Source organism: Rissa tridactyla, chromosome 15 (assembly GCF_028500815.1).
Source record: "Rissa tridactyla isolate bRisTri1 chromosome 15, bRisTri1.patW.cur.20221130, whole genome shotgun sequence".
Taxonomy (NCBI): domain Eukaryota; kingdom Metazoa; phylum Chordata; class Aves; order Charadriiformes; family Laridae; genus Rissa; species Rissa tridactyla.
In genome coordinates, this window is record NC_071480.1 from 7,597,856 (window position 1) to 7,623,411 (window position 25,556).

The 25,556-nt window shown below is 58.6% G+C and overlaps 1 protein-coding gene across 5 annotated transcripts; it reads left to right on the forward strand.

Moving 5' to 3' along the window:
- Window positions 1–1,772: 1,772 nt before the first annotated feature.
- On the forward strand, window positions 1,773–24,533 carry UNC13D (unc-13 homolog D). Of its 5 annotated transcripts, XR_008469364.1 has the most exons (33): window positions 7,180–7,299; window positions 9,956–9,988; window positions 10,250–10,357; window positions 10,733–10,792; window positions 11,100–11,166; window positions 11,249–11,426; window positions 11,772–11,816; window positions 12,249–12,317; window positions 12,516–12,585; window positions 12,919–13,023; window positions 13,340–13,432; window positions 13,691–13,794; window positions 14,042–14,159; window positions 14,774–14,898; window positions 15,160–15,250; window positions 15,553–15,609; window positions 16,034–16,131; window positions 16,373–16,424; window positions 16,752–16,882; window positions 17,225–17,345; window positions 17,920–18,063; window positions 18,229–18,327; window positions 18,640–18,846; window positions 19,011–19,079; window positions 19,434–19,513; window positions 19,736–19,841; window positions 19,924–19,995; window positions 20,131–20,214; window positions 20,510–20,630; window positions 21,225–21,348; window positions 21,746–21,951; window positions 22,065–22,600; window positions 24,245–24,533. XR_008469364.1 is itself a non-coding variant. In XM_054221209.1 (32 exons), the coding sequence occupies exons 2-32, from the start codon at window positions 9,956–9,958 to the stop codon at window positions 22,166–22,168; spliced, it is 3,141 nt and encodes a 1,046-aa protein (XP_054077184.1). In that variant the 5' UTR covers window positions 1,773–1,902; the 3' UTR covers window positions 22,169–22,652. The 5 variants fall into 5 exon arrangements, 4 of the variants coding, with proteins under 4 accessions (XP_054077184.1, XP_054077183.1, XP_054077182.1 ...); XM_054221209.1 differs by lacking the exons at window positions 7,180–7,299; window positions 24,245–24,533 and adding an exon at window positions 1,773–1,902 and having other exon boundaries at window positions 22,065–22,652; XM_054221208.1 differs by lacking the exons at window positions 7,180–7,299; window positions 24,245–24,533 and adding an exon at window positions 3,600–3,687 and having other exon boundaries at window positions 22,065–22,652.
- The last annotated feature ends 1,023 nt before the right edge of the window (window positions 24,534–25,556 follow it).

The window sequence follows — 25,556 nt, forward strand, 5'->3', positions numbered from 1 at the left end:
TAAAGAGATTGATCACGGTCTTCTCGGTGTGTTTGGAGCACGCCAATGAGAAGTGAAGCACGTTTTGGGAATACTGAAGCTGTGGGGCCAAAAGGGTGGGCAAGTCGCAGAGGCGGAAAGGCTCATCCAGGTGTTTGGTTCAGTGGAGAAGCGCCATTCAGGAGGATGCAGGTTTTGGCCAGAGAGGTGCGGGTGAGAATCCCTGCCTTGCTCATTAAAATCTGAAAACCCAAATTCGGCTCAGATACTCAGCACTCGCTGCCGTCTCCCCGATGGGAACCGGGAGCTTTGCTCTGGTTTGGAAAGGGCTTAGAGAGGATGGAAGAGTCAGCCCGTCCTGCTGCCCGCGTGGAAGATTTTAAATATTAAAGCAGGGAAATGCGACTGAGTGTCTGCTTCTGCTGGGGAAACGGGGTGGGAGTAGGGCAGGGGGAAATGTGGTGCATTAACACGTCTCCAGATCTGGTTCTTGCTTGAGTGAGTAATCGGCTGTGCAGCTGAAAGGCTGTCACGTGAAAGCTAGATGGGTACCATTAAATTCCAATATTTGAATGGCCCTATATTATTGAAGACAAAGAGGGGGCATAGGGAACAGTTAGGGTTGGATCCACTTAATCTTTTGGCATAGACAGGTTTTCTACCAGCGTGTCCGGTTCTGTCTCCTCAATCTGACTTGGGCTCTCGGTTTGAGAAGTCTCTCACTGCGCCTCGGGGCTGCTTCCCTGCCCTGAGCGCGTGGCTGTTTCCCTCCTTCACGGGGCTGTGGTGTAACTGGGTATTTCTAAAGCACTTTGAGGTCTTGTGCAAAAAATCCTGTTACTGCAGGACCTGCAGGTACTACTTACAGATTTCCTACTCTTGGCCCTGAAATCTTGCTGATATCCCCCGGGGGCTGGGAAAGGTCTTTACCCTGGAAGGACGGAGCATGAGTGTGCTTGCCCAGGATTGCCTCCAGCCGAGGGAAGAGACCGAGCCCTCCTCCTCCTCCACACTGTTCTGCCCGGATCTTACCTTGAGCACTCCTGCTTTATGCAACCTATTACTGAAAAAAAAATAATTAAAAAAATTAAAACAAATCATTATTTTGCATTAATAGCCGGGGGGATGCACCGTGTGGTCATAGGGACCGTGGTTCTGCCAGCCCTGTGTGTGTGTGTGTGTGTGTGTGTCTTTGGGGACGGCGAGGGCTCCCCACCGCTCTCCAAGCAACAGACGGTCAAATTGCATCTCTGCCCCGTGACGGACACCGTGATTTATGAGCTACGGGCTTGCAGCGCCGGCTCCCTTCGCGAGCTGGAGGTGGCAGGAGGCGTGGGGTGAAGTTTGGACCCAGCTGCTGGCGGAGCAGCCGGGAGCGGGGCCAGCCCTCGCCGGTGAGCGGCTCGCGTTGGCCGATGCGGTCACATCGCAGGCACCTCCAGCCATAAGCAACGGCCAGGTTGGTATTAGAAGATGTTTTTTGCTAAGACGGGCTGTGATCAAGAGGCGGTTTCAGGTTTAAAGCTGTACGAGTAAGCCCAAGTGACAAATGTGGGTTTTCTTGTGGGTTGGTATGAAATGCAGGGCGGAGATCTTCATTTTAGGCAAGGGTTTTCTTTGCAGCCGTACTGGGTATTACTCACCCGTCTGCTCTCCTGCGTGAGTCAGCTCGAGGAGCTGCCATCATGAGACTGAACTGGAAACTGGTATTTCAGCACCCTCCTCGCGCAAGGGCTGTGACTCCGCCACCGCCGAGAGAGGCCAGAACGGGAGGGGAAGAGACCCACGTAACGGCGAGCAGGAGCGGGGACTGCTGGATCTCAGGGTGCAAACGGACCGGGATCCATCTCCACTGCATCCTCCCAGCCGCCCGCCTGCCATTTCCTACACGTTTCCGACGGTCTCCAGATACTGGAGCAAAAGGTATCGGCTTGGACTCCTTTTGCAAGCTCAGTTCATCAAATCCCACCTTTCTAAACCTTTCCTTTCCCTTGCTCAAGTCCAGCCTCTCCTCCTCCTCTTCCACGTACTTTGCTCCGTAAGGGCTGGGCTCTGGCTGGCACATGGTCGCCCTCCCCGCCGCACGGATCGGCTGCAAGAGTATTCCGTGTTTCGGTGTGTCTGCCTGGGATCTGGGGGCGGTGGGAGGGGTTCGGCCCTGCAGCCTCCTCCCGCTGTCCAAGCGTGTGGCTCCGTGGGGCTTGGTGGGCTCCTCAGGGGGCTTTGACACGTGTGTGGGGACAGGTGGTGGTGGAGAAACCATGGTGGGACCGTTTTGGTGCTGAAACTGGTCAGTAATTTGTTGTGTGTGCTCCAGGATAGGCACGAAGGTCCTTAATGTGTACTGTGGGGCATGGCTGGTACCTGGGTGTCACCCCCAAGTTTCCTCTGGCTTCACGGGCACCCACCCTGGTCCCTCCTCAGCTCAAGCAGTTCCTGCACACTGAACTCAGTGCCCCCAACTAGCGGATGAAATGACCTTGACATTTGTGTGTGTGTGTGTGTCCCCCTTCCTGCTCCTGCAGTGAGAGACGCCGTTGCCCCGGCCCCGTGGTGGGGGGGTGATAAATCCAGCGGCTGACACTGAATTCATCTCTCCGGGAGAGGCAGGTGGATGAAATATTTGCTGCGTGCAGGTAGCACGTGGCAGTGATGGAGAAAACCTTTTAAAGCCTGTCATGGGGCGCCGAAAGCCAAACGAATGGCGTCCAGGTCAACGCGTGAAGTTTGTGACCTCCTAAAGGACAAGGCAGGCTGCTGCCGGGGGGGGGGCTGTGCTCTCCCCCTGCCTTGTGCTGCCGTGCGGGGAGCCAGACGCGGCGTTTGAGCCGGGACGGTGCCTGGGCAGGTCAGCCCTGAGCTCTGGGTGCCGGGGGGACAGCGGGGCCAGGGGGGGCAGGACACATCGTGCTTTCCCCTGTCGGACCCTGAGGAGCTGGAGCCGCTCCAAGCAGAGCTGGGCATCGCAGCTGAGGGGTGGGGGTGGCCAGTGAAGCCCCCCCAGGGTGACCGGGGTGCTGACTGCCTCGTGAGCGGTGCGGCCGGAGTCATCCTCACGCCCCTGCCATGGAGCCAGCGGGTCCCATGCCCAACCTGTGCTCCCACCCCGGGGGAAAAGGCAGCTTTCACACCCGCCCTGCCCCACGTGGGTGGCTGGAAGTCCCCTTTGCTCTTCCCAGAAGGACAAGGTTTGCCTTGATGTCCTTCTAAGATGTGCCAAATGGGGTGGGGGGTGCTGTGTCCCCCCCTTCTTCTTCCCGGGTACCACTGCTTTTCGCTAGGTCACTCAAAGCACTTGGGAAGGAAGGATGGGGGGGGGGTCAGGGCAGAAATAACTAAAAGGCTCCGTTGCAGACAAGGAAGGGAACTGACTGACGTCCCTCACGGGTATGAAATCGCTGGTCCCGGAGGACCTGGAGCTCCCCGGGGAGATGCCCCGGCCGGGCAGCCCCGAGAAAGGAGGAGCAGGACCATCCCTGTTCTCATTTTGAAACCACTTTCCTCCACCTTGTGCATTTACCATACGCCTTGCCAAACTCGGGCAGGCGCAGCCTGGTTTTGCAGAGTCATTGGACCCTGTGTTTAAAAGGAGAAGTGAGGGAGGGACATGTCGAAATCAATTTTTTGACTATTTGCCCATTTCCAGCCCGAGAGATTGAGATAAGGGGGTGAGGGCAGGCTGCGGCTCCAGGATTATCAAGCCAAGAGGTAGGGAGATAAACTGCTATTAATGCTTGCCGAGGGTCCTTTTGTACCGAGTTTTCCTTTAAGGGGAAGGTGATACCCTTTAAAAAGGGCGATAATGCGCGTTCTTTGGAGATTTGTTTTCTCAGCAGCACCTATAACCCCGTAATGGGTGAACTGTGGACTTTATTTATGCCGGGGGCAGCCTGTGACCCCACAGGGGTACAGCCCTATAGCCTGCAAGGAACAGGCTTTTCCTCTCCCACGAGTTGCTCTTAAGAGGAATGGAGGGGTTTATTCTATATTGCGTTCACTCTACGTTGTGTATATATGTGGTACGTGCCCCTGGCTAGTTCTTTCGGGGGGCAGACTGATGTTGTGGGGAGGGAGGGCTATTTTAGGGAATGTTGACCTTTGGAAAACAAAGTCATTTTACAGCTCCTGACCTGGGGTGTCTGGGATGTTTTGCAAGGTGCCGCCCGGTTGCGCTGCCGGTTTGGGGCGTGGGGTTTATTGGGATTGTCTCTACTAACCCAAAATCTGTGCTCATTCCGGAGCTGCTTTTTATAGGGCTTTTCTTATTGTTCCCTGGGCAAGAAGTAGTTCGAGCTGCAAATACAATGAGGTTATTTGAGCTCAGTGATTTTTGCCACCAGTATTTTGTGGAGCAGGCGGCTGCTGGTAAAACCCAGGGAGGGGAGGGGGAAGGATATTTGCTGCTATTGAAAGAGGGTCACCAAATAACCCTCCCTTTGCAGACACAGAGGCTCGGAGCCACGCGAGCCCTGCCCAGAGACCTTCCCTGGGGACCACGCTGGCCTCTGACGGGGGACGCGCGCTGCCCACCCTGCCGGGCTCTGCCTGAGTGGCTCCAGCCCCGAGCAATGGGGCGACCAGCTGGGGAACGCGCTTTTTAACCGACACTTCCACACTGAAACTAAAATTTTCCTCTCTAAAACCTGCAAAACCCCAGCACGGCCACCGGCTCCTGGATGGACAATGATCGCCTGATGCTTAGCAATGTTTATGATTGGCGTGGACTTTATTACTTCAGCCTTGCAAGGAGAAGGGAGGCAGATTTGGGGTTTTAACTAAGTTTTTGCCAGTTGTTCTCTATGTGCTGGTTGAGGTGGGAGACGCTTCTTTGACGCCCGTTGTTTTTCGTTGGCAAGAAGCAGCGAAAGGTGTGAGCAGCTCGGGGGATGCTGCGTCCGCGTCCTGCCGTTCTCTCTGGGGTTGCTCTTTGCTGGGCCAGATTTTGCTTTTGCAATTGAAGCTAAAGGCAGAGAGGCCAGCAATCATCCTCCAATGCCATCACGCGCTTTACATCTCTGCTTCCCGCTGCCAGCGTTCTGCGGTGGAGCACGGCGCTGACGTCCCAGATCAATAAACAGCATTTGTGTGTGTCGAGGGAGAGGGATGCGGGATAGAAATCAGCTCCTCCGCTGTGTCCGCCCTCCATCAGCGAGGGAGGAGATGCTTTTAAACTGTTCGCCCAAGGTGAAGCGAATGCTAGGCTGGTTAAAGCCAAGGCTGAGGCTGGCAGGGTTGGGCAAGCATCTCCGAAAGTCTCTGCCATCAAAGGGGACAGACGCTCCAGGCACGGGGCGAGGAGGCGGCTCCACGGCCAAACTGGGGAGCCCAGAGGAAGTGATGCTGAAGCCCATTTCCTCCGGGCTCCTGCGCTGGTGCCCGGGGAGGGTTACAAAAGAGCCCTCCTGACCTGGGCGAGAGCAGAAGCAGCTTTTTTCAGACCTCAGGGCACAAGGCTGAACGATAGGACAGGGATGGGTTTTAGTTTTTCGGTGTCTCGCCGTACCTCTGGATTTTCATTCCGTGGATTAGCTTGGCATCCCTGCATCCCCCCGCCCCTGGCAACTCGTGGTGGGTGGGCTGCGTGCCCTCACAGTCCCGGTCCCGTGCTGGCTGACCTGCATAAAGAAAACTTGACCCCCACGTGGCCCCGCTGCCGGCGCCGGCAGCTCTTTTCCCATCTCCTGGGCCCTCAACTTCAGGGAACCGCTTTTGCCAATATAACCTGCTCTCACATGGTTTCAGGGCAAAGGGAAGTTGTCTTTCCCCTAAAGCAGCTAAAACAGTGCAACCTGCCTTAATTAAAGGACTAGGTGATTGCAAGGATGGAAGGGACTGGCTTCCCCCCCCATCCTCTCACAGGGATGCTGCTGCGAGCATCCTCCTGCAGCCCCGGTGGGTACCGCCACGCAGGGACCGCCACGCTACTGGAGTCATCTCTTTGCAATGCCTCATACAATAGTTAAGGGGGCAAACTTTCCAGTGCAGTCTCCGCGGTCATGATTTCCCTCTTGGATTAAGCAGAAATCCCTGGCAGGCTACACAGCATCGCTGAACCCGACGCGGAGCCTCTGCCCCCGCCACCCCGTGTTGCATCTGCAGCGACTTGCTTACGGCTTCCAGGAGTGTCTGGGGGACAGAAATAGGAAGGCCGGAAAGACAAAAACCACCCTCGACGGAGAGTGCCGTGTTAGCTGCGGTCACGGCCCTGCTTTGCAGAGCCCATGGGCGCTCAGCAGCCGCAGCAGCGACAGGCGAGTCTTGTGTGCAGGGAACCGGGCTGTGGGTCCGTCCGCTGAGCTCGTGGAGCTCGACAGCCCCTCCGAACCCCAGCCAGAGGCTGCTCTCAGCTCTGTGTGCAAGTACGTTAAACATCCAGGGGCAAACCAGCTCGTCCCTGGGTCATCTCCTGGGCTGCAGCTCCCCGCTTTGCCACCAGCGCAGGCGTTTCGATAGGGATCTCGGAGGGGCGGGCGCTGCTGCCGGTCTGCGATAGGCAACTGCCCTGGGAGTTGCAATCAGATAAAGTGTTTACAAGAATGACAGAATGACAGTAAAGCACAAGTTTTTTAACTCCATTTCCTGCAGCTCTTTTTCTCAGTAACCAGCTCTGCCCGGACAGCCCGTTTGGGAAAAGGGCCGTGTGCCCTTTCCCGGGGCTGTTCCCGGCACGTGCGCTAACTGCATCCGTTCTCAGCCCACCCTTGTCCAATGCCCCTGGGTGCCACAGGCATTTCCCACCCTGCAGCTTTTGCACTGGGTTTCAAAACCCCTCCATCCCCCTGGGCTGAAGAGGACTTCTGAAGATGCCAGGGTCCCCATCTGCGCTCGCAGGGCACGATGGATCCCAAATACACGTGGGAGCCCAGATCCTCCATGTAGCCGCCACCCGTCCTCCCCACCACCCCCTTTCCCTGCTGGGCTTTGCCTTCTCAGGACTATTTCTATCCACTTGCTCCCAATTCCTTGCTCATAAATAACAGCAGGGACTAGACGTGACACTTTTTTGCTCCCGTCCTGCCTCTGCCCTGAGGTCCCCATCGCCGAGGGGCTGCCCGTGCACGACGGGGTGGTGTGAAGTGGGGCCGGGGCGCCTGCGTCCCCGTGCTGCTCTCGAAGGAGCCCTGCGCACGTTTCCGCTTGTCAAAATGGCCATGGCGAGATAAGGTCTGTGGTTTCCTTCGAGCATGCGAGCGAGGGGGAGAGGCGGCAGCGACAGAGAGAGCTGCAGCTGCTCCCCGGCTCCGCGCTGAGCCTCCCCCCGGGATGGATGCTGCCGGCGAGACCCCCGCGGGGACCCTCCCCGGGGAGGAGAGCCCCGAGGTAGGTGGCCCTGACCCTGGGGGGCTGGGGAGCGTGTTGGGGATGCAATGGCCGCAGGGAGGGGGTCGGGGCATCTGTCCCCCAGGGACCCCAGGGTGCGGAGGTGGGTGCTGAGGCTGTAAAAGGGAGAGATTTATAAAAAGAGAGAAAAGGGACAGAGTCCATGTCCTGGCCGGGATGCTTTGCAAGGGCAAGGAAGGAGTGGGGGTGGGGGCATACCATACCCATACAAACGTGCGCCCAAAGGCTGTGTGCGGGGCCGGCGGCAGCTCTGTGCCGGCCCTGAGGGTCCCCTCTTAGCTCGGCTACAGCTTCCCAGTGCCTCCCAGCCTCTCGGGGCTCCCTGCTGCCAGCGGATCCCCCAAAGCCCTGCTCTCGGCCAACCCAACCCAACCGACTTCCTCTGCAGTGGCCAGACAGATGGCGTCCCCGTGTCTGCCCCCCGTGGAGATGGGACCTGCAGCCCTGCTCGTCTCTGCCCGGCACTGTTGGGAGGACGCGGGCGCAATCCCCTGCGCTGGACCCTGGGATGATCCATCCTGGTGCTGTCCCCCCATCGAGGGACTTGCCCTCCCTCCTAAGTGCCACCATCTCCGCAGCCACGCTGGCCTCCCGCGCCGGTGACACTGCCGCAGCTGACGGAGCGGGGGGAGATGCCGGTGGCTGTATCCGGATGCGGATTTAAGCACCGCTCCTGGATTTGAGCTGGGGTCTTGGCGTGGGGATTAGCCGCAGTAAACACGTCCTGGTGGCTCAGCTCAGCTTTAGCTCGACCAGTCCCGTGCGCGTATGGGCGAGCACCGAGCGGGTCCCGCAGCAGCCGTCCCCGATGCCAGAAGGGAGCAACAGGGAGCTGCCCCCCCCTCAAAACCAACAGCAGTTCCTCCCCCTGCCCTCTGGCGCTACCCCACTGCTGGGCCAGGAGCTCATAAGTGCTTTGTTCTTTGTGCTTTGCTCGTAAGTAACAGCAGCAGAGAAATAAAGTCCTTTTTCTCTCCCTTCTGTGCTTGTGACCCTGCTATGGGGCAGCGCTGCCCACAGGGATGCTGAAGGATTTGGGATGGGGCTGCCATGCCCTGGCAAAGGCAGGATGGTGCTGGCAGCAGCAGAATGTGGAGGATCCCCTGGGCAGGAGCAGGCAGGAGCAGGCAGGGACAGGCAGGAGCCCTCCTGGGTGCAGCAGGTCCCCCTTTCACAGGGGCTGCAGAGCCACCGCCGCCCCTGGCACCCACCAGCCCTTAAAAGAAGGGAGATGGAGGCAGGTGGGAGAGAAGCAGCTCGAGGGTTAAAGCGGCCGGGGGTGGCAGAGTTGAATCTAGTCCAGATGGCGGGGGGATTATGCCAGCCCTAGATTTGCCATAAGCAAATGTTAATGTTCCAGCTCGGGGCTGGTTGTTTGTTTTGTTTTGTTGTTTTTTGTTGTTTTTTTTTTTTTTTGTTCTATTAGGGGGATTCTAAGGTCATTTTGAGGCCCGGGCTGACCCACAGGTAGGGCTGGTCCGTCTGAGCTGGGGCCATGCTCGGCGTGCGCCTCTCGGCACAGAAAGGGCCAAACTTGTTTTGAAAATTGTCATTATTTTTTTTTTTGGCGTTGTCCCGTTGGGCTCCCAAGAGGCTCCGGCACCGGGAGCCGCAGCGGATGGCACAGGGGCACCAGTTCCCCTCCTGCTGGCTGCGTCACCCGGCTTGTGGCGGTGGCAAAGCCACTGTCACCCAGCCAGGCTCGGCGGCAGGGAGGGGCTGCTCAGCCACGCTGGCGGCCGAATCCAGACCGTGGTTAGAGAAGCAGATGCAGGACGGGCTCAGCCTCGGCGTCGGGGAGGGAACGGGGGTATGGAAGGGCTGAGAGCTGGGGTTTGCCCGGGAAAAGGGTCTTCTTGGCAGAAGTGGTTTGATCTCCCAGCCGGACCAATGCAGAGCTGGGATGAGTGGGAGGTGACATTTGAGGCAGGGGATGATGGGGGCTGTGCAGGCAGCAGGACCCCCCTGGCCAGCCCCGGCACTGAGCGCTACTGGAACCAAGCTGTGCCTCGTCATAAGTTTAATTTGATTTAATTTAATTGCCTTTTGGAAAGTAAATGCTATTGCTGGTCATCCTTCAAACGGGGACTGGACCTTCAGCTCAACACCGAGCAATGCACAATCACAGCAGCGCTCGTGTTGCTTTCTGACAAGGGGACTCAAGTCACAAATCCCGATGGCTTTTCAGCGTCTCCTTGCCCGTAGCCGCCTTGCCCAGCCTGCAGCTCCTCCCTGTGCTTTGGCCACCTGCCTTCTCCCCTGTCTGGTTTGCTCTCCAGCCTGGTCCTGCTGGGCCTGGCCGGGCCAGCGAGCAGCTCTGCGGGGCGAGAGGTGGGTGTCTGGTTTTTAAAGCCTCCGATGGGTCACCCCAAATTGCTGTTGCCATCCTCGCTGCCCTCTCTTCAATTAACGGAGGTTGGGGGTAAAGCCCCTGTGCTGCCGTGATGGTGGAAGTGGTCCCTTGGCCATTGGGCATCTGTGAGGTGTCACAGCATCCTTTGGGACATCCCACCCTGATGAGCTGTGGGTGATGCTGCCCCATCCCAGCTGCCCTGCCCGGCCATAGTTTCCTCCTAAAACCACCCTCTACCATGAGACCTAATGGGAAACCTCCCTGCTTCTCTTCTTTCTCCAGATGGATCTGTCCCACCGGTTCTCCAAGAGAGAGGTACGAGCGTGGTCCTGCCACGGTCTCCCTTAGTGGCACTGGAGGGGGGCAGCAGTGCCGCTGGGGCTTGGGGATATGGCTCAGCTCCTGAAGATGCTCCCCGGGGTTAACTGGAGGTGGCCGGGCAGGGCTGGATGATGGGAGGGGGGCAGCGCGGGGACCTCACGGGGGAGAACAACCCTGATAATCCTGGGGGGGGGTGCACGGAGCAAGTCCCCGGTGGCCTGGCCCCGTGCGAGGTGTCGGCACCCCCCTCTGCAGCTGGCCCTGCTCTACGAGGAGGTCCTCTACACCATCCGGCATCGCCTGGGCAAGCCTGAGCATCACCACGTCGCGGATGCTGAGGAGCTCTATGCCTACGTGCAAAAGGTGGGTCCCCACCTCTCCAACGGGGCCCCCAAAACCTGTCCCCTGACACATCCACCCTCCCGGCTAAAGGAGATGGGGGCCATTTGGAGGGAGCTTTTAACAGCCACCTTAAAAGACGTAGCAGCAGCATCCAGCTGGAGAGCTGGGACAGCCCATGGCTGGGAAATATTACCCTTAGGGAGAAATATTTATCTTAGGCTTGGGATGGTGGGAAGAAGGCTCTCCCTCAAGAGCTTTCAGCTGGTCTCCAGCCGTTCTCTTGAGCTCTTTGCTCCTCTCCCCTCCCTTTGAGCTGCAGCTGGCTCCCGGGACGGGGGGAGGGAAGCCCCTGGCTGCTCTCCAGCCACCATTAACCAGCCCCGATATCTACAACAGGCTTTCGGGATGGATGCGGAGGAGCACAGCATCATCATGCAGCAGGTCAAGGAACTGGAGGTACGTAGTGAGGCGGCGTCTCCCCACGATGCTGCGGCCCAGGGGGTCCCCACATCAGGGTGATGCTGGGGGCCTGCGGTGCCTCCTGGTCCCTGTGTCCGGGCTTTGGGGTTTGGGACGCCCCGGGCTCTGCTGGGGGTGTTGCTCAGGAGCTGTTTGCTGGCATGAGCAGCAGACAACAACGCAATCCTTCTCGAGCCCCATCCTTCCTCATGGGGTTAGTGACTCCTCGAGCCACATCCTTCCTCGTGGTGTCAGTGACTCCACAATAAGTTGTGGGTTTTTTTTTTTTTTCCTTTTCTTCCAGAGCCCAATTTTCTGCCTGAAAGCAACCGTGAAGGAAGCCAAGGGGATTCTGGGTAAAGACGTCAGTGGTAAGTGGAGACGGGTGAGTGTCCCATCGGAAAAGGGACAGCCGCTGCTCCCGACGGGGACTCGCACGCTTCCCCCTCACAGGGTTCAGCGACCCGTACTGCCTGCTGGGCATCGAGGCCAAGAGCCAGGAACCGGCCCACCATGACCACAAGAAGCGGATGAAGGCTGTGGTCAAAGACCTCATCCCAGAAGACCAGATCCATCGCACACAAGTCATAAGCCAGACCCTCAGCCCAGTGTGGGATGAGACGTTTATCCTGTAATCCGCCATGCCTTAGCTTTGCTCCTCGGGGGGCTGGACGGGGTGCCTAGGGCTCTCGGGGGTGGATGGGGGAGTTCACCACTCGCCCCGACCGGGAGCTAGAGCTCTGCCGGGTTGATGCCCACTGGGACTTGCCCGGCTTCTTGCCTGACCCGTGCAGCAGGTCCAGCGAGGTGAAAAACAAAAGCGTGGTAAAAATCCCTCCCTCGGGGGTCTCCCACAATTTCCCCAGGCTGTGCGGGGCGGTCTGGGGTCTCCCCTGTAGTCCCCAGCTGTCCTGCCTGCTTGCTGCCAGTCCCTTGGATGCTGCGCGAGTAACAGCATCCCGCTGGTGCCTTGCAGGGAGTTTGAAGACACGGAGACGGCCAGCTTCCACCTGGACATGTGGTGAGTGGCAGAACCCCACGGCCAGCGACCCTGACCCCCGGCCCTGCACGGGGTCCTGCCTCCTGGGGGGGGGGGTGTCTCTGGGGTGGTCCTTCAACCCGCACCCTTTAAAAAGACCCAGAAACCAGCTGGGGACCCTTTTCCCCATGACTTTCTGCTGGAGCAGGATGCGACCAGTGTGTGAGCAGAGAGCGCCCAGGCTCCTTTGCCCAACCAGGGCTGATCCTGAGCCCTGATTTTATGTATGGCAAGAAGCCATGGGCTCGCAGATTTTGGCTGGATGGAGGGTTTTGGGGGTGGCCTCAGTCCTGATACATTCCCCCTCCCCATCACCTTCCCTTCTCCACCGTCATTGCAGCTCCCTGAAATGTTTTGCCGTCTCCTGAATTTCCTCCTTTCCCCCGCGGTGGGTTTCGCTGCCCACCCTCGCAGGGACTCGGACGTGGTGGAGTCGGTGCGGCACAAGCTGGGGGAGCTGACGGACCTCCACGGCCTCAAACGGTGGGTGCTGGCCTGGCCTTAACGGCTGCCGAGGAAAGAGGGTTTGGAAAATGCTGATTTGCCTGTTGGATTTTAAAAATTGCCTTTGGAAGGAGGGCGAGTGGGTGTCAGCACTGCATCGCCCTGCTTCGCCCCGACAACGGCTGGGTCACAGCCGCAGGAAAGCTTTTCACCCCCTCCTTCGTTCGTGCCTTTCAGGATCTTTAAAGATGCTCGCAAAGACAAAGGGCAGGATGATTTCCTGGGGAACGTCGTCCTTCGCCTGAAGGTGAGCGCCGCGGTGCATCCTCTCCTCCGTGCGATTCCCCACGCGCCGGTTAAACCTCACAGGGTCCGGGCAGGATCCCATCTCCAAGGCAGCACCAGCTCACCCAGGATCCCGGCTCAGAGCCACAAAGTGATGCCAGGTCCCTCAGTTTGGTGCCCCAGCCACTCCAACACACTCGCTCAGTGATTATACATCTTTTATTTTTAATCCTATACTAGAGTTATCCAATACAGGGTCTTCCTGCCCCGTTAACGCAGTGGGACCTGGTCCCTGAGCAGGATCCTTCACCCGGGAAGGCTGCCCAGGGCTTCAGCCTTGTCTCTGTGCCTGCAGGACCTGCACTGCTGGGATGACCAGTGGTACCAGCTGGAGCCGCGGACGGAGACGTACCCAAACCGGGGACAGTGTCACCTGCAGTTCCTGCTGACTCACAAGAAGGTAGGAGGGGACGGGGAAGGGGGTCCCTTTCCTTTTTGGCAGGACAGGGCAGCTGTCTCTTGAGGTCACAGATCCCTGCCCTAGGACCAGAGGTGCCAGCATCAGGGTTTGCGCCTGCTGGAAACCATCTTGATCCTCCCCTGAGCTCCGTGCCAGCATGGGGACCTTGCTCCTGGTGCACCTGCACCCCTTGGCTTGGCTTCAAACGGGGCTCTCTGGCCTCACGCTTTCTGGGTTCCTGTGTCCCCACTCCGACTGCGTCCCTGCGCCTTCAGGCAAGTTATGGCAATTGCTGCTATGCCTTGTCTCTTTTCAGAGGGCCACCACGAGCAGCCGGACACAGCCGAGCTACACTGTCCATCGCCACCTCCTGCAGCAGCTGGTGTCCTACGAGATCCTTCAACACAAGGTACGGAGGGGGAGACGCAGCTCCCCAGCAGCTGGGCTGGGGTGAGGGCTTCCTTTGGAGCCCACCACGCCTGACACATTGCTGCAAGGAGAGGGGGAGGAGGGTTGTGGTGATGCCTGCCTGTGCCTGGCACCCTTACGGGGCACCCGTTGCCCCCACAGTCCTGCAAACACACCCCACCCCGGTGCCTGTCCCCCTCCTCGCTCAGCCCAGCTGGCTCCATCCAGGACATGTCACCCTCCTTTTGCATCCTTGCAGGCCGGCAGCATCGCCTGGGACGGGGAGCTGAGCCGGCATGCCAGCACCGTGCTCTACCTGCACGCCACGCAGAAGGATCTCTCTGACTTCCACCAGGTCATGGCGTGAGTACCCCATGCCCGGGGAGCCATGGCGCAGCATCATAGGGGGGGGGTCACGGGTTCCAACACCTTCCCTGGGGCCGTCTGACCACAGCCGGTCTCTCCCATGAGCCCAGCGTGGCTGGTATTGCCCCCTGCCCCGAGCAGTACCAGGAGACTCGTGTCCTGCTGTGGGTGGGGGAGCCCCATGCTGGCCCCTGGGTGTCCGCCAGCCCCAGGGGGCTCAGCCCAGCCTCTCCCTCCTCCCCAGGCAGTGGCTGGCGTACAGCAAGCTCTACCAGAGCCTTGAGTTCAACAGCAACTGCCTGCTCCACCAGATCACCAGCATCGAGTACCAGTGGGTGCAGGAGCGCCTGAGGCCAGAGCAGGTGAGGGGACTCTGGCACCATGCTGGGGGCAGAGATCAGGGAAACGTGCCCCATGCACCCAGCCCTGAGCCCCTCCTCCTGGCTCCCAGGCCCATTTTTCCCCCCGCCATGTTCCAGGAAGGGCAGGAGCTTGTGGGGTGCAGGGGTGCTGGGGCAGATGAAGGACATTTCTGGGGAGAACCAGCTGCGGGGACCAGGACAACCCACAGGTCAGGGAGCCCCTTTGCCACGGGGATTTGTTCCCCCTCTCTGCAGAGAAGCCCTTACCCTTTGCACCGACATTCCCCTCCTCCATCGCTGCTGTCAATTCAATCACAACCCCCTGCAAAACTTAAATACGGCCCATTTCCTACTTTTCCTGCTTGTTTTCCCGGGGCATCCCTGCACCCTGCTGTGGCTCCTGATTTTTCATGCGTAGCATGATGTTTAAGCGCAAAGCTCAGTTCAGCCCCTCCAGGGAGAGAACACCCAAGGCATCAGGCGGTTTTCCCATCCCTGGAGCAGGCTAGAAAGGAGCAGGAGCCACCTGCTCCCTCCACCACGGTGCCATGGTCCTGGCAGCATGTCTGTCTGCAGCTGAGGAGGACAGCGTGTGTTTTCTTCCTTCTCCCCAGAAAGCAGAGCTGGCCGAGTCCTTCCAGTCCTTGCTGACTTATGGGGTCTCCCTCATCCGGAGGTACCGCATCATTTTCCCTCTCTCTGTCCCGAGGTCCAAGGAGAGGCTCCAGTCCCTGCTGCGGTGAGTCGAGCACTGGTGCCAGCTTCACATGGGGTTGTATTGCTTAGCCACCGTGATGGACAAGCCTATACTCTTGATTAAAAAAAAACGCAAAAGCCCTTTCTGCCCCCTTCTAGGCTGCTGTGACACTTGTCCTGTCCTGTCCCTCATCCTGGGCTCCCCGAGGCGGGATGTTGTTGGGAGGGGAAGGGTGTCTGGAGGGAGACGGACTTGTTTCTGACAGGCTGATGCCGGGTTTCACCGGAGCTTCTTGCTTTGCAGGGTCCTGGTCCAGATGTGCAAAATGAAGGCTTTCCACGAGCTGTGCACGCTCAGCCCTGACCTCCCCCAGATGGTCTCCACGGCGCTGAAGGTAGTGGGACTGGGGGGATCTCACCCTCCCCATCCCCTGGGATTTGGGACCCTGCGGCTCTCCCTTCTCATCCATCCCCTGCCCGATGCCCGCACCTCAGTCTCTCCTGCAAAGCAGCGTAGACCACCCTGGGTGGGGAAAATACCTGCCCCTCTTCAACCTGGTGATCCAAGCCTATGGTTCCCACCACATGGAGCTGGGTCCTGCCCATACCCCAGGGGACAGGGAGAGTGAAGTGGGTGACAGAGCTGGCTTTGCTCCTCCTTCTTCCCTGCCGTCACACCGGGACTCCTCTCTTGCAGTCAGGCACGACGGAGTGGTTTCACATGAAGAAGCAGCACCTCAAGCCCATGGTGAAGGTCAGTTCCCACCTCTGCCTCTCTGACACTGTAAGAAGCAATTTGCTGGGCTTGGGGTGGGAGGCCTGGAGGGGGTGGGAAGACAAGACTGAGCTGGGTCTTCTCCAGTTTTCTGATACAGTCAAGGCATTTGGGTTTCCAACTTAAAAATACCATGAGACACATTACCTGCAGCTGATGAGGTGCATTGAAGCTGAAGACATTGGTGCAATGCTCAGGAGAACAAGAGGTGGCCCCCAGCCCAGTCACGCAAGCACAGGGTGGCAATGGATGTTACTGACAACTTCCTGGTGCTCCTAATGTGGATCTAATGATAGATTGCTACCCCACGACAACAAATCATAGAAATAAATCAGATCAGAACGGAGCCCAGGTCATCTCAAAATCACTGAGCATCCAAAACAAGCGGTTCCTTCCTTTGCAGAGCATGGAGGAGAACGGCAAAGCCTTGTCCAGACTTCTCCTGGAGGTGATAGGAGATCTCCAGCAGTGCCAGAAAATCTGGAATAAATTCTTCATCAAGTAGGTTTCAGAGCTTGATGCCCCCTCATCCACCTTCCTTGCGGTCAAGAGCAACAGGGCACTTTGATGCCTTATTCCTTGGCTCTTGGGCTCCACACGTAGCATCTGTGGTCCCATCTCTGCCTCTTAGAGCTGTACTGTCCTCGCCCTTATGGCAAGGGCATTGCCTGGGAGGGTTCACTGGACTGGGTTTGCTGGGCTGGGCCTGGAAGGCTCCTGACTCCTCATTTCTCTCTTGCAGCACCTTGAAGCTGAATCTCTTCTCCATCGCCTACCTGGAGCTGGAGCACCTGGTGAGTAAGCCTGGGCTGCTCTGGACATGTGGAACGAAAGTCTAAAGCTAGGCTGAGGTTTTTGACCACCCTTCAGGAGGCAACTGGTTGTTGAAAGCCTGGAAAGGGAGCAATCCAGGGAAACTCTCCATCTTTCCCTGCGTGCCCATAAAGTGACTATCATGCGCTTACTTGACCCAATGGGTCTCCTGAAATGCCACCCAAAAGGAAGAGGAGTCCCCTGAGCTGACCCTCACCCCATGTGTCCAGAGAGCCCCTACCAGATCAAGCCTTCCTGGCCAGACCCTCACTAACAGCCTTTCCCCCCCTTCCCTTGCTCACTGCCAGGTCGCGGAGCACGTCCAGGAGCAGCTGCGTGAGGTCGACAGCAGTATGTCCAAGCCCACAGCTGAGAGCCTTTTCCAGCTCTACATGAACCTGCAGGAGCTCTGTCAGATGAAGGACTTCCTCCCAAAGAGGTATCCAACCCAGAGAGAGGAAAGATGCCAAAGTGAAGGAACAAGCAGTTAATTGAGAGGAACTCCAAATCCTTCCCATTCACCTACGTCACTAATTACACACAAGGCAGAGCAGGCAGTTGGTGTCTGGTGTTGATGTGAGCATCAACAGAAGGGTTTCAAGTTTTTCTCTGCGTGGGGTTGATGAAGACCTCAACTTCCAGACAAGGGGAGGTTTCCCCTCAGCACGGTGCTACCTGCTGCCTCCGCCTTGGGGCAGTTTCTTGTATGTGAGAGCAAGGAGGGGTGATGGCCCCGTGCTGTTGCTTGTGCAGTTGGAGAAGCTGGTGCCTTCATCCACAGGGATGGACCTCTGGCTCTGAGCAATTTCCACCAGTGGTTCAAGGAAGCTGTGCCCCAGTGGCTGCAGAAGGCCTACACCATCGCACTAGAGAGGGCACAGAGAGCCGTCCAGATGGACCAGGTAACCCGGGGAGGAGAACATCGCCCTCCACCATTTGGGGTCACTCCACTCCCTCTGTGCCTTACTGTTGTGTCTGACTCACAGCATTGAGACCACCATGTAGGTGCCTCTTGCAGCCCAGGAGTGGGCTGGTTCCTCTCCCAAATGCATGACAAAGGATGTGGTCTCCTGGACCAATTGATCCCACCCTGGCCCCACACCACGTCCCCGTGACCCTTCCCTCTCTCTGGCAGCCCGAGTGAGCTGATGAGCCTGCATTTGGGCCATGCTGTGAGCATCCCCTTCACTTCTGACCTTTAGGAAGAGGGGAGGGAAGGCAGCCATGGGGCCACGGGCTCCTTGCCGCACTCTTCAGTGTGGGTTAGAGTATGATGGGGCACAGCCTCACGTGAGGAGCTCAGGACGCTCCATCCATCCTCATCTCCCCCACTCTCCAAAGCAACTGGATGATGACATCGGGATATATGGAGCTGATGATGGGCCAGAGCGCCCCAGAGTAAAGGAGCAGCTCTCCTGTCTGGGGTGGCTCCTTTCCATATGAGCTAAGTCGCATTTATTTCCTCTGCCCTCCCAGCTGACGCCCTTCGGGGAGCACAACAAGCACAGCACGTCCACCGTCGACCTGTCCACCTGCTACGCCCAGATCGTGAAGACCTGGCAGCAGCTCAACTGGCCGGACCCCGAGGAAGCCTTCATGATCATGGTGAAGCTCGTGGAGGTTTGTATACCGGGCATCAGCAGCTGGAGTTTCCCCTCCTGCTCTTGGAGATGTGTGTCCATGAATGGGGCCAGTGTCCCACGCTGATGTGGTGGGGTCCCCTGGCCCCGTGGTGGTCCCCATGCTGCCCAGCTCAGTCCTGTTGGCTGCGTCTCTATCCTGCAGGACATGTGCAAAATTGCCCTGATGTACTGCCGGCTCATCAAGGAGAGGGCTGAGGCTCTGTCACTGCGCGAGCGGAACGAGGGCGAAGCGGCCAACAGGGTTGGTGTCGGGGCAGGGTCCACTGCTTGGGGACAGGCAGGATTTGGACATGGTTTCTGGGCAAAAAAGAACATGAGCTGCTGAGCACTCAGCTGACATCCTGGGTTGGCCAGTTGACCCCTGATAGCCATAATCCTGGAAAATCAGCTGGGAAATGATGTGAGCAGGGGGAGCGGGAAGGGGATGGGGATGGGGATGGGGATGGGGATGGGGATAGGGATGGGGATGGAGACAGTGATGGGGATGGGGATGGAGCTGGTGGGGAATCATTAGGGGGTGTGGGACTCCCTGAAGCAGACCCACCTCTCCCAGCTCTGCATCGTGGTGAACAACATCAAGCAGCTGCGGCTGCTGGTCCTGAAGCTGCCGTCGCAGCTGGACTGGGAGCAGCTGGAGCAGCGCACGGGGGCCGTCATCGACCGGCAGCAGATCCAGCACACGCTACACCACCAGCTCGACAGCGCTGTCTCCTGCCTGGATCACGAGGTCCGGGATGTGGTACAAGCCCTGGCTACCAAGGTGACCACCTGCCACTGACCCCCCCTTGCCCCCTGGCTCAAAGTGGGGAGGTTTCACCCAAGGGGACCTGGAGCCCACAGTGCTCCTGGGATGGAGATGAGGTGGACCCAGGCATGGGGAGGCTGGTGCAGAGGGCAAAGCCTCCGTGCATTTCTCCCTGGCAGCTGGAAAAGGGCATCGCCAGACACATCCAGGAGCTCTCATCTTCCAATGACACCCGGGAGCCTGAGGACGTAAGTAGCTGGCCTAGTCCCTCCTGGACCATCTGTTTCAGGTAGCCATGAATAATCCTTGCCTACTTGGTGAAGGTCCCCATCACCCTTCCCCACCTCTCCCTGCCCCATGCCTGGGGTTTGGGACACACCGCAATGGGGTGCAGACCTCCATGTGCTTCGTTTGATGCCCATGTTGGCAGCAGGACCAGACTGGGCACAGCCTGTCCACATCCTCACCGTGGGAGGGAGCCCCTCTGGACCCCGCTCTGCCCTGCTAGCTCCGGCCAGCAGCACCCCGCCTCTCTCCTCGCTGTGCCCTGCTGGATACGCCCCGCCTGTGCCCTCCCTGACACCCCTCTCCTCTCGCTGCAGTCCATCATCCCACTCATGAAGTTTCTGGAGTCGGAGCTGCAGTATCTCAACGAGCATCTGGTTCACGAGAACTTCAAAAGGTGACCGGGGCCCTGGGGATGCACCATGGCGGAGGCCAGCAGCGTCACCAGCAGAAGTGTCCCCCCAGAGCTCGGGGACATCCCGCTTTGGGGCTGGCTGCTCAGCCCAGCGGGATGAGCCGGTTCCCTCTGGGGCTTTGCAAAGCTCCTTGGCCGAGGACCAAACAACCCAACCCACCCCTGCTGGACCCCCTCTCACAGCCTTCCTCCCTCACCCCGCAGCCTCCTCGCTCTCCTCTGGCATCACACCTTGGCCGTGCTGTCGGCAGCCGCGGGGCAGCAGGTCCCCTCTGCCCAGCGCTACAAGAAGCTGTACTGTGCCCTGAAGGTACCAGGGCGGGGGGAAAAAGGGGGGGGTCCCTGGCAGGGACGGGTGTTTGGGTGCCAACTAATCGCATCCTTCTCCCCAGAGCCTGGAGCTGTGCTTCTACGCCGAGGGCTGCGGGCTGCCGCTGGAGACCCTCCACACTGCAGCCTTCCTGGTACGGGGCGCTGGGGGCGGCGGGGTCCCCAGGGTTTCCTTTGGGTGCTCTCCGAGGGGTGGGGGGGTTTCCCCAGGCTGCAGACCCATCCGTGTGCTTGACCATCACCTTCTGCACCTTCTGTCCTCCCTGCAGTCGCTGGACACCCACCTGGCCCTCTGCTCCACCACCAGCCGCAAACTCATCCAGAAATACTTCAGCAACAGGATCCAGCAGCAGGTAGGAGCCAGGATGGTGCCCCCAGCCCCTTCCCACATCCCACCCCTGCACACGCGAGGCTGCCCGGCACAGCCCGCTGTGGAAATGGGGGATTTCCTCACCGCCCTCCCGCTCCTGGGGCTGTGGGGGCTGCTTTTGCCCCAGAGGTGGGCCGGAGGGGCGTGAGTTGGATCCCAGAGGATGCCCATCACCCCCTGGTATCCCGAAATGACCGCTCATCCCCCACCGGACCCCGGGCATCCCCTCGGCGAGCGTGCCAAAAGGCACACCCTTATTCTTGTACCCCACCGCTCAGCGGGACACCAGCTCGGAGAAGTACGGGGCCGTGACGATCAAAGCAGCGTACCGCCCTTCGGAGCAGAAACTCCGCGTGGAAGTGCTCAACGCCGTCAACCTCATCCCGCTGGACTCCAACGGTGGGTGGGGGTGGGTTGGGGAGCCCACTGCCCTGGAACCCCGCTGTGGGTGGGCTGGGGAGTCCCAACCGCCCCGGGATCCCCTTGTCCTGGGGCCCTGTACGCCCCTGGGTAGGAGAGGTGCTGGCAGTGCTTGGAGTACCGGGACTCTGTCTTGATTTGCTTTTGCATCCAAGGAGGTGGATTTGGGGAAGAAGGGGGTGAGTGCATCCATCTGGGGTGGTCCAGTGGGATGTGGCAGGCAGGACCCTGTGCCCACATCCCGCTGCCTTCACTGTGCAGCTCAACCCAGCAGCCAAAGCTAGCGGGTTTTTTCCACCGTGCAAATCACGTCTCAGACAGAAAAATATGCTGGGGTGACAAGGGACAGTCTCTCGGGTTGGTTGTCATTTGGGGAGGTCTCCAGGAGAGGTCACTCCCTGCAGCCACCCGTGTCCGATCCACACATGGGCAGGGTCGGGATGCTCCTGCACTCTCAGAGGAGGGTGTGCTGGGATGGGGGTGGAGGTGAGGGTTCCCTGACCCCCCCCAGCCACCCCAGTGTCCGACCACCCCAGCTGGGGCTGGCGGGAGCTGATGTCTGCACCCCACCAGGATCGAGCGACCCCTTTGTCCAGCTCACCCTGGAGCCCCGGCACGAGTTCCCCGAGGTGGTGGCCCGGACCACCCAGTGCAAGAGGAACGAGCTGCACCCCCTCTTCGATGAAGCCTTTGACTTGTACGTAGGGGCTGACACCCACCGGCCCCCCCTCAATCCCTGCAGCTCCCCCATGTCTCACCCAAACCCCTGCCATGGAGTTGCTGCTCCAGGAACTGGGTCGTGCCCTGGGATTTCACCCCCTGCACCCCCCAGGGGCTCAGCTGTGGGGTGCCATCGTGGGAGCTGGGGTAGGGGCACCCCAAACACCTACATCTCGCAGGCTGGGGGGGGGCCCTGTGCTTTGAAGGGACTGGGCGGGGTGGTGTCAGTGAGGTGGTGGTGGGGTTGGGGTGGGGTTGTCTTCCCATGGAGCATCGCCTGGGGGAACCCTGTTTGGTCCTTGAAGGGAAGGTTGAATTTCAGGACCAAGGGGGTGGGATGTGATGGTCCCCTGCATCTCATCCCCCCCCTGCAGCTTGATCCCCCCCGAGAAGTGCCGGCAGGAGGGGGCCTGCCTGCTGCTGACCGTGTTCGACTATGACACGCTGGGGGCCAACGACCTGGAAGGCGAAGCCTTCTTCCCCCTCTGCCACCTGCCCGGCCTCGATGACGACGAGGACCAGGCTGACACGGGACGAGTGCCCCAGACCCGCCTCCCCCTCACCCACCCCAAACCCACCGGTACGTGGTGCCGCAGCCAGGCTGAGCCCCGTCGAGCCCCCACCGGCCCCATGGCATGGGGAGGGGGGGCCACGGTGAGCATCTCCCACCATCCCTCCCCTCCTCTCTGGCAGATGAGATCCTCCAGCTGCTGGAGTCCAGGAAGGGGGACAAAGAGGCTCAGGCCTTCGTTAAGCTCCGCAAGCAACGAGCCAAGCAGTCCAAGGAGACAGAGTGAGGGAGGCGGAGGAAGAGGGTTCCGAAACGAGAGGGTCTGGCCAGTGGGACCCCGGAAGTTTTGCCAGTGCTGGAACCAGAGGGACCTGCGGGACAGAGGGGGGTCCCTGTGCCCCCCTGCACCTCCCCGCACCCATCTCACCCCCGCCTTCGGGCAGCAATGCTCCCGTGAGGCTGGGGAGGGTGGGCACACGGTATTTTAGGGGATTTCTTCGCCTGTCCGATCGAGCAACACTACATGGGGGATGTGAAAGTGTGTGGCTGTCCCTGCCCGTCTCCACGAGCTTGTCCCTGCTGGTGCCGCATCTCCTGGCCGTGTCCCCAGCCCTCCTGTCTGCGACACTGTGTCAGGGCGACGCAAACGCATCGTCACTTACTCAGGGTGGGGACAACCCATGGCCAAACCTGCCTTTTTCTTTTTTTTTTCTTGTGGGTAAGCCTCTTATTTTAAATTAAAAGCAACAAAGCTGATGCGTGGGCTGAGTCTGTGCGGGGTGGGGGGATGCTCTGGGGCAATGGCCAAGGCTTGGGCGAGGGCTGGGCTGTGCTGAATCGTCCGCGCTGTTTTCCTCTGCGGGGCATCAGGTAGCGTTGTTTCGAGTTACAGGCCACTGCAAAATGCCACCCAGACCGAGGTATAAATCAAAGGGCTGGGAAAGCTGCCACCGCAGGCGGGGCTGAGGATGCAGCACGGCCGGTGCCCGTCATCCTGGCAATGGAGCCGGCGGAGCTGGGGTTTTGGTCTGTGAAAGAGCCTGACGAGACACGTAAAGCTCAGGTCTGGCTCAGGAATGGCAAAAGGCTCCTAGGACGGGCAGTGGGTGGTGGTTTGGTGATGACAAAAGGGCCCCAGTGTGCGTCCTCGGGGCTGCGTGATGCTGGAGCCATCCCTGCCCAGCCTGGCACTGCTGGCTCTGGACCTGCCACCTCCCTCTGCAGACGGTCGGGCTTTTTGTTGTTTATTTTTTTGTTCGTTTGGTTGGTTTTTTTTATTCTTTTTTAAAATGTGCACAGTTCTTCTGTGTTTTTGTATTTTACCACCAATCTCATCAACCCCAGGGAGCTTTACTGGAGCGGAGGGACTCCGGGAGCTTGCTGGAGGCTGGGCAGCCACGAAGAGCATCGTGGCTCCTTCGGCCAAACCAAAGAGCCCAGAAGCAGCGGGCAGGACCCTGGCATTGCCCCCAGCCTGGGCCAAGGACCCATGTCCCTCTGCTATAGCACACAGGGGACAGGTTGCACTGGCCCAGGTTGCCCAGAGAAGCTCCTCCATCCCTGGAGGGGTTCAAGGCCAGGCTGGACGGGGCTTGGAGCAACCTGGGCTGGTGGGAGGTGTCCCTGCCCAGGGCAGGGGGTGGCACTGGGTGGGCTTTAAGGTCCCTTCCAACCCAAACCATTCTGTGATTCTATGATTCTATGACAGCGGTGGGCACACAGGGGACATTGGTGGGCAGCAGCTCTGCAGGGTGGGGAGGCCCAGGTGTACCAGCAAAAATGCCCAGCACGGCGGCTGGTTGCTAAATATTTGCTGGCTATTTTGGAGCTTGTTTTTTAGCTGCAGCTATTAGTAATTCTAAATCTGGAGCTCCCTCTGTTCCACCCCCCCTAACGCCCTCCACCCCCGCCTTTACCCCGCAAGGGGGTGGCTGTGTGTGAGCTGCAACGGGTCCCTGGGAGCTGCTGCATCCCGGGGAATTAAAGCATCACCTCGTCCCCCTGGGAGCCGGAGCACCAGCTGCTCCTGGGGGGCTCAGCAACCACTGGGTCAGTTCAGGCCAAGCCCTCTATGCGGGGGTGGGAAGGGGGTGGGGGGGGGGGTGGGGGAAAGCTCCTTTGGCATCGATATGCCACGGCCAGGCTCATCCGAACCCGCAGCAGGAGGGATTAAGGCGCTGCTCGCTCACAAGGAAGCCATTTGCTGGTTTAAATCACTCGTTTCGGTCCTTGTAGCTCTGCAGAGGAGTAAGATTCCGGCGCAGGGTCCTTGCTTTGCTTGTGCTGCGTTACTCAAGGTGGTTTAGCTTAAGTTTTTGCTCAGCTCCAGGCAGTTGTGTAAGTCTTTTCCCACCTTTTACAGAGAAAGGACTAATAAACCTTTAACAATCAGAGTGTAACTCGCCCTGTGGACCAGAAGGAGAGTCGCCTAAACATTAAGAAATATGGCTTGAGACACACAAAACCAGCTCCTAGCAAAGGCAAGCCTGAGGAGGAAGAAATCCCCATCATCATCATCACCCTGGTGAGGAACCCCAACACAGGCAGATTGCCCTCAACACAAGAGGGAAGGGGGCAGGCACTTACATCTACCAATTTTATTGCATTACTAATCATCTACATTGGGCGATTTGGATTATTGTTGTGATTGGACTAAGGGTGAGTGAGTGGGTGATGCCTCTTTGAAGCATTAACTAGACCAAAAATTAAAGGTAATTTTTGTATCCATACGTAAGGCGCGTTCTTTTGGGTGCCAACAGATGAAACTCTGTGTGTGACGCTGTAAATGCTGGTGTCCCCCGCAGGATGGGGGGGCAGGGAGAGCCCCCAGCCTGGCTCTTGTGGGAGACGCCGAGAGAGAAATTCTTGTCCAGACTCAGAATCTGGGTGACAAAACACTCTTTTCTCTGTGGTTCTACCATTTCCAGCGGAATTTCAGCCCTTCCCCAACCAAACTGCAACGACTCTCCCCCTCTTCCATTGCGCCTCCATCACAAAGGTGAAGGGCAACCGCCCCCAAAACAGGGGCTCGAGTCCGAAGGGAGCTCAGGAAGAAATTATTGGTCGTGTTAAAGGCAGAAGGCAAAATTGGCCACAGAGATGTATTCCCTTGTGGGCTCCGTCGCACAGACTTCTCCGCTCCTCCCCAAGCCCCAGAGCAGGGCATGGGGCTGCACATACACCCCGGCACACATGCACGCACACACTGCTTTATTATATTATTTTTTTTTTCTTAGCAAAAAAATAAAAATTTATTGTCCTCTAAAAAAAGAAAAAATCCATCCTGCCCTTGGAAACTGTGACACAGATTGAGTTCTTTCCAGCCCCACATGCAAATTCACTCTGCCAAGAAAAGAGTCTAAACCAGGTTTCCGACAGCCAAAACACATATTTACAGAGTACGAGAGAACGACAGCTGAAATCACAGTTCTATACATGGAATCAACAACACGTTTTACACACCACCGATCACCATTCTGCCAACTTCTACAAGGACTAGGGGCGCTTCTGGCCAGTGCCCTTCCTCCTGGGGAAAGCGGGGAAGAGACCTGGTCAAGAAGTGCCACCAGAAATACTGCAGTGTGTATTATTATTATTTTTTAAAACGTATACTGTATTTATTTTGTTTTAACATTGGAAACTACGGAGTGGGGAAGCCCCAGAAACCTCTCCGA